Source organism: Zonotrichia albicollis, chromosome 7 (assembly GCF_047830755.1).
Source record: "Zonotrichia albicollis isolate bZonAlb1 chromosome 7, bZonAlb1.hap1, whole genome shotgun sequence".
In the NCBI taxonomy this organism is placed as follows: Eukaryota; Metazoa; Chordata; class Aves; order Passeriformes; family Passerellidae; genus Zonotrichia; species Zonotrichia albicollis.
The window spans coordinates 36983085-37001340 of NC_133825.1; the positions used below are offsets into that span (position 1 = coordinate 36983085).

The following is an 18256-nucleotide window of genomic DNA, read 5'->3' on the forward strand; positions in this document are numbered from 1 at the left end:
GAGGTTGCACTGTTGGTGCCACAAACACAACTCTGCCACAGCTCAGGCACTGGTATGGGAGCACTGAAACCCCACAGAGGCATTTATATGCCCCCTCCATAGGGAGTGGGTGGCAGTTGGAGGGTGCCAGCCCGCTGTGCCCTACCTCGTGCACTCACTCACCTTCAGTCTTCCCCACTTATCACACCAAACAAACATTGATATCAAAGAAACGTTTAATAAGCGGCAATAAAATACGGACCTTTAGAAAGCTCATAGGGTGAATACTGACAGTGAGGAAGAAAAGAAAACAAGGTGGTGGGAATCCTTGAGGAGTTCAGATCTGGGTCAGGGACCTTTTACCTGGAACAAGAACACAACTTTTTCCATAGGCTAGGATGAAATAAAAGACAGGAGCACAGAGTTCACAAAATGTCAACATTTAGAGAATCGATACATATTCAAAGTTCAAATGACCCAGCTCTTATAGCTATACATATTGATTTAAAGCAACTTAATATAATTTTATTTTCTTTCTTTTTTTATATATACACTTTCAAAGGTTTGTCAGGTGAGGTATGTAAACATTATCTAATGGAAACTCCTCTCCACATTTCCAACCGAGAATTCACAGCAGACAGTTCATTTTCCCAACTTGTGGCGCAGTACTTCCCACTCCTACACCAACTGGGAATGCCGTCCCAAGCCACGGCTCTCCCAGGTGCAGTCACCAGCTCCCCCTTCCCACTGCTGGTCTGTACAGTTCACATTGCTTGGGCTCAAACATACAGTACCGGACAGGAGGAATTTCAGCTCAGTGTCTAAAATTCATATAGAAACAAACAGAGAAACAAAACTCTCCCAGGGAAGCAGACACAGATGAAGGAAAAACATTTGCCATCAGGGTGGAGATAATATTCAAATGTTTTACATCCTAAGAAAAAAATTACTGTGTTGTTTCCTTTTTTCTTTTTTTTTTTTTTTCTTTTTTTACACACCTGTTCCAAGGGTGAAGGAAGTGTGGGACTGGTGAAGGGTCCTGCAGGGCTGGAACCCAGCAGCACCCCTCACTTCATCCTCCAAAGTCAGAGACCCATCATCATTAAAGCAGATGCTGCTGACACTGCCCCACACAGGCAGCTAGACTGGAAGGTCAGAGCCAGCCACACTTCCAGGCAAAAAGGGGTTAACAAAGAAAAAAAAACCTAAACCCACTTAAGCAAAAATTACCAAATGACCTCGAATCTCCTAGAAGGAGAATTAAAATTACAGAATGATCAGCAAATGAGCAAATGACCTTCTGGAGCCGGCCCTAGGACTAGCAGCGACAGCGGTGAGCTCCCTTGGGTCACCCGTACCCACAAAGGCAGTGATTCTCTAGTGGGAATTTGCTACCAGCAACCACCTACCCTACCCCGCTGGTTTTGGGGGGGTTCCTCGGGGGTGACAGCATCCCCCACTTTCTGCATCCCTGGGGACACTTCCTGGAGTACCTCCAGGTCCAGAGACCCCCCAAGCCATGCTGGACTGAGCCCCTGCCGGGAGCAGGGTTATTCCCACCTGGCCCTGAGCCCCGAGAGCCCCTGCCATCACAGCAGACATTATTACTACAAATCTTATTGCTTGCAGTGCCCCCTGTCCTGGGGAACAGCCATCCTGGCCGGCCATGGGAGCTCACAGCCTCCCTGGGGACCGTGGCCATCGACCAGGTCTGACATCATCAAAACGAGATGAAGAGAATTAATGCTTCAGCTCTGACAAAAACCCAAACTGAACAGCACCACCACCACCCCACCCCGCCCCATCCCAGATCCCACGCCATCGCCAGCCCTTTGGTTGGGCACGCTGGGCAATGTAGCCCCACCCGCCACACACCAGTCAGAACGAGAACCTGTGGAAAGCCCATGAAATAAATATTTAAAAAACCTATTTACAATATTAGATCTGTGAGCATGAAGTGAGAGAAAAATGCTTTTTCCTGCCTCCAAAAAGCTTAAAAAGTAGGTTAGCATCCTGCTGCCTAGCACAACACTATCTTACATGGCACCTACACATAATATATATTCACATTTCATTTTAAAATTAGGTACTCTTACAAACAGACTTAGAAAACATTGGCTAGCAATACAGCCCGTGGGACCGCCTGGCCTCCAGACCCATGTCACAAATGCTGGCCGGCTGCATCCCAGCTCCTTCGGCTGCCCCAAAGCTGCCAACGTGCCCTGAATCAAAACCGCCAGCTGCCCTCTGCTGCCCTTCGGGGAGAAGGTGGAAGTGCTCATGAGAGAGAGGGCCTGTCTGCGGGGAGGGGAGCAGGGAGGATGGGGACTGTCATTTCTGCTAAGCCTAGGGGTGAGCTTAATACAAACAAGAACTCCTGAGAACATCTTAGAACAGATGGATTCATTTCACAACCACCAAGCTGAAGGATGGGCCAAATGGATGCTACGACACACGGGGGGGAACACACGTGACATGGGGACATCATAGCCTCGTGGTTTGCTCAAAAAACCTACTGCTACAAGAAAACCTCCAGTGGCATTCCCTGTCAAGGAGGAGCCTATCCCCGTCTTGCTCCTGGGCTGTCCAGGCAAACAGCCCAAGGATGCAGACCCAAGTACACCTTGGCTGGGGCTCAGCCCTCTTCCCCCGGCATGACTGCTGATGGTGGAAAGGTGAGAGCCCAACCTGCATGGCCACCCACACCTCCATGATGCCCAAAGCAATACCTGTACCCATGGAAGGCTGGGAATCACAGCTTTCTCAGTCACCTTCAACTGGGAATGCAGTTGTCAGGCTGAAAGTTTATGAGCTGGAGAGAAAAAGTGTCCATCAGCAAATCTTAAAAACAGGGCACCAGTATATCTGATTGCATGTCCATTTCCTGGGAGCTGGCAGAGCTTTTGGAAACATCAGCATTTCCAGAGGTGCCACAAGACCAGCTGGGACACGGGCTGGGCTGCAGCTTTGCTCATCTGCACACCAGCAGAAAGTGGTGTGGGCAGCCAGCCAGCCCGCTCAGTCCAGCCCTGCGTGGCACCCCCAGCACTGACGGGACAGGGTGCAGAGAGCAGCAGGAACAGTTTCATCCTGCTCTCACAGCTCATGGACCTTGATCAGCAATGCAGCAGAAAGTCTGTCAGAAGCATCAGCACCAACTGGTCAGCTCTTCAGAGTTTTGCTGCAGATCTGTCTCCCTGACTTGCTGGCAGGTGACTACAGAAACCCCACTGCACAGAGAGAACACCAGCAAACAGGACCTTGCCAGGGATGAGTAAGTGATGAATATAAATATGTGCACACCTTGGGTACATATCACACACCCTGTCAGCAGGGAAACCCATTCCAGGGCTGGCCTTGCTTAACAAGATCCTAACAGCTACAGGTAGGAGGAGCCATCCCGGGCTCAAACTGCTCTTGCTACAGCACCAACATAAGTTTCTACTCTGAGCTTGGCAAACAGAGCTCCTCTCAGTGGTTTTTTATTAAAATGGACGGATTCTGAACATGTGAAGTGTGAAGACCCAGAGCTGCTGATGACAAGAGAGAGAATAAGGTAATCATGCAACTGAGAGGGAGGGGGGTGGCAGCAGAGGGACAGTGAGGACATCTGTGGAGGTGCAGAGCTAAGAGGATGCTGCTCCTCGTTCATGGACCAGGGTGCATGATGGAGACTAATTTCAATAGGATGAGAAAGTAGCCAGCAAGAAAAGCCAAAGTAACAGAAAGAGATCTGCTTTGTGGGTTGTATCTCTTGAAATCCAGAGCTGAAGAAGCAGAGCAGGGAGCTGTGGGGTAGCCCAGGGGAAGAGGAGCGCAATGAGGCTGTGGATCTGAGGATGGCACTGTGGTAGTGCCAGTGGGCAGCTCTGCGCCTGTAGCACATGGAAACACACTCCATGTCCATGTGGAATACGGTACTCAATCATGTAGCTTATTTTCTTCCATTCATTAAGCTCATCTGCAGCTCCCTGTGCATCCCTTGCTTGATGTAAGAGCCACATTTATTGGTAACAGACTGCTCTGAAGCAGGGGCTGTGCCTCAGAGCACACGTCACCCCTGCCTGTCAGGGACACTGCCAGGAAGCTCAGTGCTCTGATCCCACCCTGCCTGAGCCAAGCCGTGCACACTGAGCTGGGACAGATGCCCAGAAGCTGCTCCACTCCAGCACCAATGGCACCTGCTGTCCCCCAGCCTTGCCATGCTTCAGCCAGTCGGTGCTGGTGAAGCCCCAGGGTGCAGGAAGACATCCAGGACACTGGAGCAGCAGCATCCCATCTAGAAAGAGTCTTTCCACTTGCTATGTATAGGGTTCTATCCTAACGTGACTCCTGCTCCCAGAAGCACAGAAGACAGGGAGCAGGACAGCCTGTATTTACCATTTACCAGCAGCTAAAAAATGAGAGAAGAGAGAGGGAAAGCCTCAAGGAGGTGCATGGTGACCTGTGCAGGCACTTCAGGAGTGATGGTGAAGGACGGGAAGAGGGGATTTGCTACAGGGGAATGGCGTGAGCAGCAAAGGTAAGAGGTGTGCTCACATGTACGCCTGGCCCAGGGCAAGGAGAGGAAATCTGGGCCCATGTGGCTGGGCCCCAGCCAGAGGCTGGAGAAGGACCATAAGGAAGGATGGAGAAGCAAGAGGGAAAGACACCCTGCAAAAGAGGTACAGATCAGTCACTTAACTGCCATCAGTGCCCTCCTGCCTTACACCTCTCTTGAAACGCTTTTAAATATTTTCTGATGGAATGTTTGACATATTTAATGCATGCAGTAAAAATTAAAGTAATAGATAGCTTCATATTAATCTGTACAGGGACTGACAGGCTAGATTTAATCACTTCCTACCTGTTCAGAGAGTTAACTTACTCTAGCACAATTCAAAGGAAAGGCAGAGGATTTTTTTTTTTTAAATCAGCCATTTCACAGTAAAGAGAAAAATGTGCCGCAGCATTGTGAGTGTCAATGCTTGGGAAAGGGAGTACCTCCAAGAGAGCCAGAGGTGCTCTGTGAAGTGAGTGCAAATCAAACACCTGGTTTCATCCTCTGTACTAAAGGGGTACAATGAAAGATTTTAATACAGTTATCTACCTTTCACCTCCCGCCCCCAGGCTTTGAGATCTGGGGTTCAATGCCAACCACGAAAAGCAATTCCCTTTGCAGGCAATCCCTTTTCAGCCTCTGCTCCAGGGGCCAGCATCTCTTGAATTCATGGGCTGCACCAGAGCCTTGCTCTCATCAGGGACAAGCAGCTGAGCAAGGACCAGCAAGGCAGCTGTTAAAGGTCTGGCAGCCTCAGGGTCCACACAGTGCCCTGACAGGCACTGCTGCTTTGTGTCTGGAAGGAGACTGGCATTGGGATTCCTGCAAATGGACTCTGCAGCAATGTGAAAGTGAAGCCTTGGGGATGCAATGGTTGAGCAGGGACCTTTCCCTAGCACAGACCACAGCCCTCCCTAGCTGCTGATCATCTCTGTCCAGCAGAACCAGCACAGCCACACACTCTATGCACTTCTAACAATTTTTTCTAAGAAAAGACAGGCACTATGACCCTGTTCTGTGACACAAGCAAGGACAAACCTCCTGCACCTTGCTGGTAAAAGGGTGAAATGCAAATTATGGTAAAAAATTAACACAAGCCAGTCCCTTATCCCAGCCTTATTTCAACTGCAAATCCTGGCTTCAGAGAGCACTAGGCAAGGCGTGCACAAAAGCATAAGGTGAGGGCCAGAGTTCCCTTCCTGCAGAGCACCAACATCAGGAACTCAAGCCCTTAAAAAGGGAGAGATTCAACCTTCAGTGAAGCACTACAAAAAAGCTTTGCCAACAGAGACCACAGAAATCACCACAAGGACAGGGAATTAGGAGAAGGAAGTCTGTCCAAAAGCAGAGCATGGCAAGACCGGTTCATCCCTGAAGCCAGCAAGAAAATAGACAGATACAGCCCAGCCTGCCCAGCCGGCAGCAGCAGGTGTGGCAGCCTGGTACCTGCACCCCCAGGGCATCTCCCCAGCCTGAGTGGGCCCTCCCCACCCACGGGTGCGCAGTGAGGAGCAGGCAGCCATCAGCAGTACAACTCCAGCAGCTACTTCACATTCTCATGCAGGTGACAGTCTGGGACACCAGCAACTGCTACCAGCGAACCGACAATGGACAGACTCGCCTTTCTCTCCCTTAGTGATGCGAAATGGTTTTGGTTTTGCTTTAAATGCCACTAAGAAGACAGACAGAAGGAGGACTCTGAAAGAAAGGGAAATGTTTGTGTGCACCCAAAGGCTGACAAAAGCTACTTCATGTGCACGAAGGTGGTTTCTTTCTGCTACAGTACAAGTGCTTGTGCCTCAAGTATAAAACGCAAGCCTCCAAATCACACAGACGAGCTTCTTATTTTTATTTTTAAAGTGATAAATAAGGCACTGTACTTTTAACAAAAACTGCCTGGTTCTAAGTTTAAAAGAACCCAAGGAACGTTCAAACTACACAAACTTCCTTCTGAACAGCAGAGCCAGACAGACCAACCTCTTCTCTGTCCAAGACACATCTGCTGATGCCTAAAATCATGGGTATTTATCCTTTAACTGCGGATTTTTAAAGGCTTGCTACAGCTTATAAAAGCAGCTTTAGTTAATGCATGGTAAAGGGTTACTACTATACATCAGTTTTGTACATGGCTACCGTTTCTTTGCTATTTCGGGTCGAGTCGCGAGCGTTTGCTGTGTGAACAGTCCACTTTTGCCCTTAGCTTCCTCTTGCCCTGAGACACACTGCTCTCCTGCATCTTCTTCATGGACCTTGTCAAGGTCTTCCCACTGCTGTGCTTCTTGTTGGCCATCTTCTGTGACCGTGTGGAGGACTCCCCCAGGGGCTTCTGTTTTGGGGCCTTGGACAGCTCCTCGTGACTGGGAGGGAGCACGGCCCGTCTGCTCGTGTTCTCCTTGCCCTTCCGCATGGGGAGCCGCTTCTCCAGCTGCTTTTTCGGGACTCTCTTCTCTTTCAAAGAAATTTTTCTGGTCAGCTTATTGCTCCTCTCCATGGCAGTCTGCTTTCGGGTGGTGGGAGATTTCACACTGCCCTCTGAATGCTTTATTTTACTGGCCTTCTTGGCAGGCAGCTTGTCCTTGGTGGAAGAGCTGGATCGCTCCTGGGTGCTCCCGCTCTCCTTCAGCATCTTCTTCTTCTTGCTGAGCTGGAGGTCGACTTTGGGCGAGGGATCCTCTTGGGACCTGCTCTTCCCCTTTCGCCCCTTCCCCGTTCCATCCACTGAGGGAGATTTAGCAGGAAAGGCAGCTGCTTTGATCTGCAAGGCCAGCTTTGGAGACATCAGGGGGTTGATGCACACACTTTTCCGGCTCTGCTTGCTCTCCAGGGACAGCTGGTCCCCTGGGCACTCGCTCCGCTTCTCTGCCTTCACCACGCGCTGCTGGGCTCGCAGCTTGCCCCGAAGATTGGAGTACTTGCGCAGGATCCTGGTGCTGGCCTGCGTGGGCAAGCTGAGGGCTGGCGGGATGGTTTTGTCCTCACTCAGCTCCTTGGTGCTGGCATCAGTGGGAGACGTCTGGCTGGGAGCGGTGGCTTCTTCAACCTCTGCTTTATCCGCATTCTCACGAATTTTGGCCCAAAGCTTTTGGTTCTTCAGGTTATTCCGAGCCGGGGTAGTGGCGGCGAATTTCTTGAGATGTTTTTTCAAACGTTCAGCTTGTAGTGAGCTGGGGTAGAGACTAGAGGAAGAATATTTCTGCATGGGGACTTTCATGGGGGGAATCTCCCCCGGGAGACGGGTGTTGAGTTTTTTCACAATCACTAGAGACCTGGTCTCAGTTGTCTCCAAAAACCACTGGCATATGTCAGACAGCTTAAAGGCCTTCATAAACAGCATCTGCACAGGAGAAAGCTTCTGCACTTCCAGTGAGCCTCTGCTTTTCCGTGTTCTTTTCTTGCTTTTCCAAATCTCTTTCAGTTTGTCGGCTTTGTTCTTTACCTTGGGGGTTGGCTGGACCTCCTTCTCCAGCTGAATCCAGCCCTTCTGGATTTTCATGTACTGAGTGTTGAAGTCAGCAATGAGCTCCTGGTTTTCCTCTTCAGCACACCACTCCATGAACTTTGGTTTGCTGTCAGCCATGTCTATGTCCTCCAGTGCTGGGCAGTCATCATTCCCTGAACTGTGTTCATCCCTCAGTTTGGGGATTGCTTGCATAGACTCCTTCCCTGGTGTGTTCTTTTTTGCACTGTCTACAGGTGCGGGTGCATGTCGTAAGTTATAAAACTGCAGAGCAACATTTTTGTGCTTTGCAGTTTTTGCTGGAAGATGCTTGCTTCCACCTCTGCTGCTGGGACACAGAGGCAAATTGGTCACCAGTTCATAGTTCACTGGCTTGCCCAGATCCCTGACACTCTCAGAGCTCTCCTTGTCCTTTGCACTGGCATTGACTGGTTTCACATCCACTTGCTCAGCATCATTTGCAGGAACAGTATTCTCTGGAGGGAGGGTAATGTTTTTCTTCTCAGAATCAGCCTGGATGCTGATTTCCAGCATCTCACCCTGTTGACTTTGGCTGCTGCTAGCAGAGGAGTCATCTTTAGAGGAATTTTCTCCCTCTGCAGCAGTCTCTTTTGCTAAGATGCTTTTATAGGTTTGTCTGGTAGTGACACCATTCTCCTTGCCTGGCTGCTGCTCAGTGATGCTCTCTGGAGCCTGGCCAGTGCCTGGCTCTTCGCTGGTTTTGAGCAGCACATTGGGGAAGCAGTCATTGGGGAAGTGCCTGGATGCTGCCTCATCCAGCTGCACTTCTCTCTTGAAGCGCTTAGCACCAGGGCTCTTGGAGAGTTTGATCTGAAGGCAAGTAAGCTGCCCAGAGCTGGAAGAACCAGAGTCCTCAGCACTGCCCTCAGCAGGTGATGGGGATCGTTGGCTTCGGAGACACCGGTCCGATGCCACTAGCGCCCTCCTGCCTTTCTTCCGCTTCTTGTCTAGACAGTCTTTGGAAGAGACAGAGTCTGAGCTGTTTGGGTCGGGTGGCATTTCCCCTTCAGTGGGCTCTTTTTCACCTGCTGTGCTATTATTCTGCATTGTTTCTACTTCCAAGATTTCGGGGAGGGGTGTGCTGATGAGCACAGCATCCTCTTGCTCAAGAGGGCTGTCACCCACCATGACCAATGATTCAGCTTCTGGTTTAGCATCGATGCTTTTGTTCACATCCCCACACTCTAAAGTGGCAGGGGGCTCCAGGGGGTTCTTCTCATCCATGGTGGCAGGGGGCTCCAGGGGGCTCTTCTCATCCATGGTGGCAGGGGGCTCATCAGGAGCCTGTGAGCCTGGAGAGCATGCGGAGGGCTCTGCCAGACACTGCCCACAGAGCTCAGCATCCCCTGAGCCTGGAAGCTGGGCAGGATCCCTGGCACCATCACAGGGCAGAGGCGTTGTGTCTGTAGCAGCAGAGGGCTGTGAGGAGGACTTTGGCTCTGGACTGGCAGGGGGGTCTGGAATAGTTTGTATGTCAGAGCCTGGACAACTTTCCTCCTCACCGTGTGCTTTTGAGACTGAAAAGGCAGCAACATCAGCAGCCTGGCTGCTGCTGCTGCCATCCCCAGAGCAGCCCAGGCTACTGCCAGCCTCCCAGGTGACAGTGCCTCCCACTGTGGCACTGAGGGGAGGTGACTCCCCTCCTTCAGCAGGAGGGGAGCCAGGTGGTGGCGAGCTGGCCAAGCTGTCCTCTTTCTGGGGGCTGGGTGGAGCAGAGAGGGAGAAGAATGGCATGGCCACAGCAGCCTCCCTTGATCGTAGTGCTCGGGTTTCCCGGAGCTGCATGGAGCCCAGCTCAGCTCTCTCCTTCGTTTCTCGGCCGGCTGGTGCCACTTTAGCCAGGAGCCTCAGGGAAACCCTTTTCTCACCCTCCCTTCCTGCCCCTGCAGACCCCTCCACCGAGAACACCAGGGGTGGTTTTGCACTTACGAGGGTCTCTGTCCGCAGTGCCGGGCTGCTCGCCCTCTCCTCGGCGCGGGAGCTCTTCACCAGCGTGCGCACGGTGGGGAGCTCGCAGCACTCCCCGTTGAAGAAATAGCCCCGCGTGCTCTTCCTGGCCGTCCTGCGGGACGACACCAGGCGCTGCGCCTCGAAATGGCACTCGGTGATGGGCTGGCTGATGTACACCACGTCGCACTGGTTGTCATAGTCATTGATCCTCAGCCCTGACGCCTTCTTGCTCTTCCGAGAGGGCCTGAGGGAGGCTGCCTTGGCACGGGGGTGCCCACCAGGGGGGCGGTGGGCGGCTGGCATGGCACCAGTGGGCAGCCAGCCCTCTTTGGACTTGTCGAGCATGCCCTTGTCGGCTGGGTGCAGCTGGCAGCCTGCCTTGCCCTTGGCCATGGCATGCAGGTGGTTTTCTTGCTTTGGTCTCACGTCTTGTTCTTTTGCATCTAAGTCCTGGTGCAAAGATGCTTTCGAGCCGCATTGCAAAGTGTTCTCTTTGTCGGCTCTGCGAGGGGGCGTCACTGCAAAGCCAGGATCCCAGGACTCCTCTGGGAGAGCCCTACAAGAGCTCTTTTGGGACCCCAGACAGCTGTCTAAGCTGTCCTCACTGCCATTCACATTTGCCACTTTGACTGAGATATAACCTTCCATGAGAGTCTTACCTGCTAGCTGCTCTTTATTATCCTCACACTTCCTGACAGCGGCTTCTTGTTCGTGTCCAGCAGCTTGCTGCCCTTCCAGGCTCTTTGCGGCGTGATGGAAATTCAAAGAGGAAGAGTTCAACGTGCTGAGGTATCCTTGGGTGGGGCTATCCTTTGGACTAGCAGAGCGAAGCCTGGTGATGGGGAGCTCGCAGAAGTCCCTCCTCAAAGCAGGACTGGAGTTCTCTGCTCTGTCCAGAGACTTCAGTTCCACTGGCTGCTTCGGGGCTTGTCCCGTAACATGCAGGGGGCTGTCGGCCCCTGACTGTCCTGGGTCCAATGGAGAAGGGAGCTTTGATTCAGTACAAGTAGCACCCTTATCCTGATTTTCAGTGCTTCGCTGGCTACAACCAGAGCCACAAGTAGAGGCCTCCATGCTCTCAGATTCAGATAACTGCTGGCCGTCAGAGTCTGGCTGTACTTCAGTGTATATGTCGTTTAGCACACGAATGAACTGCTTCTGGTGATGTGTACACAGTCTGACCATAAATTTTTCCAGTGGAGACTTCGGCTGATTGTTAGAGTCTATTGCTATTGTCTCTGCTGGATCCTCACTAGAGAGATAAAGAGAGAACCAGTCAGTAATATGTCCTAGGGAATATTAGTTTATGCTGCAAAACCAGAATAACCCTTCTCCTCCCAGTCAGGCACATCCCTTGCCTGACCTCCAGGTAAGATCAAGCATCCTGGCAGGTGTTCCTTCAGTCCCAGCATGCACACTTACATGTGTACACTGCTGGCAGGACACAGACTGCATTTTTGTTTGTCTGCCACTGCCAGAGCACTCATAATTACACTTCTGCCTAGGACATCCCAGTGTGTAGGCACCATGTCACATGCTCAAAGCAAACCTAAAAAGAATCAGGCTTAGTATCTGCATGGCACCTGGTGAGGAAGGCCCAGCATTTCTAGGATGGCTGCATACCTCCGCTTCCTCACTCTGCACTGCCAAGCTGGGTGGGAGCAGAGCAGCATCCCAGCTGGGCATCCAGATGCCAGGAATCTTCAGCTACTTTAAGTCTTAAAATCCTGCTTACACCTCAGTAGCAGAAGCTGGGTCTGGGGCCAAACTGAGCAGATCTGAACCTCTTCTGTAGTCAGCACAAAAATTCTGGTGAGCTCCCAGCCTGCAGGACATGCAGGCAGCAATGCACCCTGTGTGGCGTTGTGCCACTGGCACTGACCTTTGATTAGCTGCCATTTAATCAAGTGTTGCTGCAGCTGATGGGCTGTCAGCACACACTGGTTGTGCAGAAAGGTGGGCTTCTACAGCACAGGGTCACTGCCGCTAGCTAGCTAGCGCTCAAACCCAGGCCATTATCAGTTACCTGCTTGGCAGAGGCAATTAATTAGGACTTACTGGTGGAGAGGTTAGGGGATAATTACCCAGTGTTTTCATGAACCCATGACGAGTGCCATGCCAGGTGCTGTTATTGAGACCATATCTGTTCCCAACGGCAGCACAGGGAACTCCCACCCAGTCCTGGCCACGCTGAAAGGGGACCACGTCTTGGCACCCACACTTGGCACCCACACTGTCTGACACGGGATCTTTACCAGTAATGTAGGGTTGCTTTGCAGCAACACTTGCACTTTGCACCTCCTGGCCTTGTACTGGAGGAGTGAAAGTCCTTTCTCCCCCTGCAGCCTTTCTCTGCCTGCCCCCTCCACCAGCATCAGACACTGACCTCACTCACTCAGCTGGGTCAAGGGGGGCAACGCTTATCAAAGAGTTCAGGGCCAGGGTGGAGAAAAGCAGCTTCATCTAGAGTGGGTTTTCCCTCTCCATGCTGCCAGGCACAGGGCTTAACAGGTGGATGAGGAGGAAGAGCTCCAGTTTGAAGGAGCCATCAGCAGAGAAATGGACAAGCAAAAGCCAGTGGCTGGGGCCAGCCGCTCTCAGTGGCATCAGCACACCGGAGCCTGCCCTGGGCAGCCCTCACCTACTCCTTACCTGCTGCTGGCTGGCTGCTTTCTTTGAACTGACACGCACCAGGGAGGCACCTCCAGTGCCCTGACTCCCTGGGCTGATGGGCAGGGGGAGACACCTGGGGCCACTTCAGGCTCAGGGCTGACCAGGTCTCCTCTCTGCCCAGAATTGCCAGGCTGCAGCCAAGCCTGCCCTGAGCAGCTCTGCCCAGCCCTTTGCTCTCCAGTCTGCCCAGGCACAACGTGTTTTACACGGAATGAGGCTTTGCCTCCCAAGCCCAGCCTTTCAATTTCCTTAAAGGCTTCTTAGGCAGGGTTTTCCTGAAACCACCCGGAAAGGCTGAGCCAGCTCAGCTTGCCAAATGTGTCCCAACACCTCCAGAACACACTCGCGGGGTTAGCAATAAACACGTACCTGGCGACTGCTTTACTACACCCAGGTGAGAAAAACGCCCTCCAGCAACCGTTTGACCTGGTCCTACCTGGCGCTGCGATGGCTTTCAATTTGGAACGCCTGGGATTAGTTTAAATAAAAATACCCAGGTACAACCTGGCCCCTCTCCAGAGCCCTGCATGGGAAGGGTTATGTCAGCCAGGATCTCTTACACGGCCCAGCTCCTCCCCTCGCTCTGCTGAATAACAAAAGGGGATAAAAAAACCTTTCAACCCCCCTGGGCTTGGAGCAGGGGGCTTTTTGAAGAGGCAGAGCTCAGCGTAATCTTTTTTCCACCTTTGCAAAGAGGGCGGTGACTCCTCTTACCTACTCACAAGCCCAGCTCTCAAGAGAAGCAGCCATCTTCCCCAGGGCAGACTGAATTTCTAACAACAGCAGCAGAGGTGGGGCCCTGCCCTGGCCCCCCCAGTGCCATGCTGCCTGGGCAGCTGCAGGAAGGGGTTATGGTGGCAAAACAGCCATCTCACTCCTTGCTGGGGCACCCTCGGGTGCTGCTCTCCATGGCTGTGAAGGAAGAATCCATGGCACAGGCAAAGTGACTGCCCAGGTGGGTGGCAAGAAAGGAAAGGAAAGGCTGGGTGCACCCTGGTGAGGAGGAGGCTGCAAACCTGTGTGCAGAGCCCCTGGTGTGGGAGAAGGGACCAAAATGGCTGGGCACTGTCCTTTCCTGCCTTGCAGCTGTGATGCTGAGCACAGCCAGCTGCAGGTCATTCCTGCTTTGCACAGCTTGTATGGCAGAGGGGACCTTGGCTTCCTGATCCTGAAGGTTCCAGCAGCATTTCTGCCTTGTCTTTCACCCAGTTTCTTCCTCTGAAGTGTGACTGAGCCCTTCGTGCTCACTGTCACCTTATTTGCCCTACTGTACTCCAGGGAGACAATCAGAGATACACAGAGCTTGTCAAGATATAAATTTTAAAAAAACAGAGATAAACATTTTTCCTGCTTGATAAAGGAAATAAATCCATTCAGTTTTGATGCCCTTTCTACTTAGAAGACCCATCTTGAACTCAGTGACACTGTTCACCTGGCACATTGTGTTCAGGGTCCTCTGGTGTCACGCCACTTCAGCTCAAAGAAAGGCTGCAACTCCTCACCTTGAGCTCATCTGCTCCTTCTCCAGTCCATCCCTGCTTGGGTACTGCAGGCAGCATCACCTTATTCTGGGTGTCTAAGGATAACCCTGGGGCAGAGCTTTCACTGCCACCTGTGGTGAAAAGGCTCTGAGGGTGCCTAGGTCCCAGCTCTGTCCTTCCTCTCTCCCTGTGCCCCCAAAGGTGCTGAGCTGCAGCCTGTGCCTCACCATCCCCAGATCTCCCAGACACACAGAGTTCTGTGCTCCCTGGGGCCTGCTAATCTGTGTGCCTTGGTACCTATCCAGCTGGTGTTCTTGGTACCTGTCCTGGCTGGTGTTCTGGCTATCACTAATAAGTGTTCTGGCTACCACTAATAAGTAAAACATGCCCATGGGCATTCTCTTTTGAGGCAGCTGATGGATGTAGATTGCCCACATGCTCCCTACTTAAACCAGTTTTGGAGAAGAGCTTGTTTCTGGCTCACATGTAAGAGCAGAGTTACACCAAGTGCCCCACATTTTCAAGCAGAGTTGCTTATGGACAGTACAAACTGTTGCAGAGAAACGATTTTTTTAATGTGGCTTATCAGAATAGAGGAGAGGTGAGCTGACTGCAGAACTGAAGCGTCTTTCCAGGGAAAGGTGCCGGGTGCAAACATGTTCCTCAGCCCGGCAAAAGCACAACAGGAGCTGAAGACTCACTGGTAAGCACAGAGGATGGGAATTGGGAACATAGTTTCGAACAGGAGGAAAAATTACTCTCAGGAGGCAACCAGTCCTGCCTCTGAAGAGACAGGCAGGCATAGTCCTGCCTTCCAGGAGATACAGGCCAGCCCCACAGAAGCTGCTGGACTGGAAAGACCAGCGAAGGTGCCCAGGGCTGCCCATCCCACCCACAGCCTTCTCCTTGGTGCCTGTCCTCACCCTTTCCCACAGGGCTCTCCTAGGATTGGGTGTGCATGAGCAATGAGCCATGTCTCTCAAGGGCTGGAAAAGCCACAAGTCAAAAGGAGATTCACAACCAGTGAGAGACAATCTGGGGACCCTCTATGCCTCTAGCCAAGCGGTAGGTGCAGTCAGAAACCTGTGTGGGGTCTCCAGAAGGATTGACTGCAGTGGGAGAGACAGCCCACCAGTCAGTGAGGCTGCCTGCAGAGCCTGGGACATGGCAGATCTGCCCTTTCTGCCCACCAGCCTCGAATGCTGCCTTCTCAAGGCTGCAGCTGCAGGATGTCCTCTGTTCCTGTGCTCCACACCCTCCTTCCAGCCCCACCACACACACTACCCTGGGACAGCAGCACACAGCCCCAGTGCCCCAAGTGAATTTTATCACCAGAGCCCCTCACTGCCTCCCAGCCCTTCTTGATTTCCCAGGGCAGCCCTGCTCTCTTCGCCTTGCCTGCCTGCCACAGAAGGTGTCAGAGGCATCAAGGGGCAGGAGCTGTCAGAGGCACAAGCGGAGCTGTTGCTACGCAACCCCGGTGGTGCAGCAATTAATGCTGGGGAAACGTGCTGCGCTCTGGAGCTATTTGCATAGCTGCGTGCTGCAATACATTTGTTTGCATTGTGCCTCCACTGTTTAGTGGAGTTTAAAGTCAACCCTCCCCCAGCTCTTGCTGGAGGGGACCTGGGGCTTCCAACAAAGGCCACGCGGTTGGGGATGAAGGGGCTGGGGGAAGGCAGAGGTTTGTCAGTCCCTAACACCTATAGGCTGCACAGATAGAGCATTTACAGCATGGAGAGGAAAGGCCAAGTTATCTGTTTCTCCCTACACAGCCTGAGGAGCTTTTCCCAGCTCCTGCAGTGCCCCCAGCCCACTGGTGGAGTTGTCATATTTCTTCCTGTTGTACGAGGGTGATGCTGTGTTTGCTCTGCTTGTGAATGCCATAAAAAAAGTTTTAGGGGCAGCCCAGCCTGCCTCTGGTTCTACAGTGTATTTGGGCAGGGAGCAAGAGGGGAGGAAAGAAAGGGAGAAAGAAATCAGCTGGTTCATACCAACCTACCTGGGAAGCCAGTCTCCGAAAACCTGTCAATTGCCAACTGCAATCTTCTGGCTTGTCTAACCCAAGTTTTTCACTATTAAACTTGAAGCCTGTACCCTTTTTATGTTTCCTTTTTTGGCCCTTGAACAACAGTTTGATTGATTATAAGTTTACAGGTATGTTTTGTACCTCAGAGGCACAAGAAGCAGCAGCAGAACAAAAGTTCAAGGCTAAGTGTTTCTGTTCCTTTCAGACCACTCTAAGCACCAGGATTATAGTTCTGTAAAAGAAACAAAACATAGCTATAAACTTATAAAATCCAATTCAGTATTTTTACAGGGATGACCTTTCCCCTCCCTCTCTTGCTGCCAGGCAGCTGACTCATGCCAGTTGGCAGAGAGGTGCCTTGCACCCCCCAAAACCAGAGGTACCCCTTGAGTACCCCACCAGGCTGAAAGGTATCTTGGAAACGTGACTAAAAGCAGAGATTTGAGAAATGTGGATGACTAAGAAGAAAGCCTGACTGGTGAGCAGTGCCCTCCATCAGCTGAACTCAAAGCACTGGCCATGCCCACTGTGAGCCCAAGCTCTGAGGCAGCATCTCACTGCCCTTGGGTGGCACCTCCAGCCCTGCTGTTTTCAGCCACTTAATTTATTTTTCAGGGTGAGTGGAAATGCCTTTTTGAAGGGTTGCAAAGGAAGAACAGCCTCTTAAAGGGGACCTGCTCACTGCTGGCAGTCAGGTGAGCTGAGCCCAGCCCCAGGGGCACGTGCCAAGCGTGCACTTGGAAGGGGCTGTGCTGTGGCTTCCCAAGGACAGGCTTGCTTTGCCTGTGCTGGAGGGCTGCATGCAGAGATCTTACCCAGCAGAAGGGGGAAATGGGCTCTCTGCCAGTCCCAGTTCAGCTTGTTGGAATGGCCATGCAAAAGCAAACATGCTGGGAAAGGCATGGGACCATCTGACTGTGCTCAAACCCATCTCCACTCATAGCTGCAGCACAGACCTCGTGCCTTGAGAGGTGCAGGATGTGCTTCCTTCTGCTGGCAGACTGGATGTCCCCTTGAAGGGGATGGGCAAACCAGCCATGGGCACGAACAGTGTAAGCCACTGAAGCAAGATTTTCTGGAGCTCATCTTTCAAAGCCCCAATTAAAAGGCTGACACTGGATGCACCAGTTTAAATGCCTGTATTTCAATCCTCAGAAATATGCCTGGCACCTCACACTCCCCACACAGATGAATGAGTCCCTTCACACCTCTGTGGGTGCTACAGTAATTCTCCCTCACTGCACTGAAAAAAAATAGAAAAGCAGCATGCAAAGAGCCGTGGCTCCACATAACAGCTAGGAAGGAGAAAAAGCACTCTCCTTATCTAAATTAAAAGCTGAAAGCAAAGCACAGCCAAAATAACTATGGAAATATTGCTGCCAGGTTCTCAAGGCCCCAGAATTTACTCCGTCCTTGGTGACACACTTGGGGATGGACTGAGCTTGTATTTCAACTGAAAAGCAGGAAGAAACAAGTTATAGGTGGGTTTTGTTTGGCTGGGTTTTTTTGTCAGCTGCATGTATTCATCGACATATCCAGGTTGTACAATCAGCCAAGTGACTGGACAAGTAACAGTCATCCATTACAGATTCACACTTTTAACCCTTCAGAGTAGTGTCTTTTATTTGTTTATTTATTTTTAAACTAGTTTAACATTATAAATCACTTCTCCCCACCTGTAACCAAATAGAAGTCAAACAAACCAAAGCTGGTTTTACATTAAAAAAACCAATAGCAGCATGAAATAAGTTTTGCATTTTTATATTCCTGACATAACTTCCTTGACTCCCACCTTCCCCAAAACCCAAGTGGATTCTATAGTACTTTATCATCATTGTAATACTTCTAATATAATATTTAATGACTAATTAAAAATTTTACCACTGAGCTATTGCTTTAAAACCAAGGGAAATTTATCATGCTGGAAATACTATTCTACATACTAACTTTCAAACCCTTTCCAGAATTGTCCTTGCTAATTTTTCTAATTATCAAGATCATTTGGGATCTTCCCTTTAAGGAAAAAAAAATTACCATGACTGTTTCCTTCTGAGGCAGTACCCAGAATCTTTGCTGAGCCAGGTGCTCCAAAAGGATAGATAGCACCAGAAGACCAGAATAGATAG

The 18256-nt window shown here is 51.3% G+C and overlaps 1 protein-coding gene across 1 annotated transcript; it reads right to left on the reverse strand.

Moving 5' to 3' along the window:
• Positions 1 to 933: 933 nt before the first annotated feature.
• LOC113460865 (uncharacterized) lies at positions 934 to 16245 on the reverse strand. Its single transcript, XM_074545090.1, has 2 exons — positions 16104 to 16245; positions 934 to 11199 (listed from the first exon to the last, which is right to left on the reverse strand). Exon 2 carries the CDS (start codon positions 11130 to 11132, stop codon positions 6663 to 6665), a length of 4470 nt encoding a protein of 1489 aa, XP_074401191.1. The 5' UTR covers positions 11133 to 11199; positions 16104 to 16245; the 3' UTR covers positions 934 to 6662.
• Positions 16246 to 18256: the final 2011 nt, after the last annotated feature.

Coding starts and splice junctions, on each gene's coding strand:
- LOC113460865 (XM_074545090.1), bottom strand. CDS start 11,132: ATGGTCAGACTGTGTACACATCACCAGAAGCAGTTCATTCGTGTGCTA.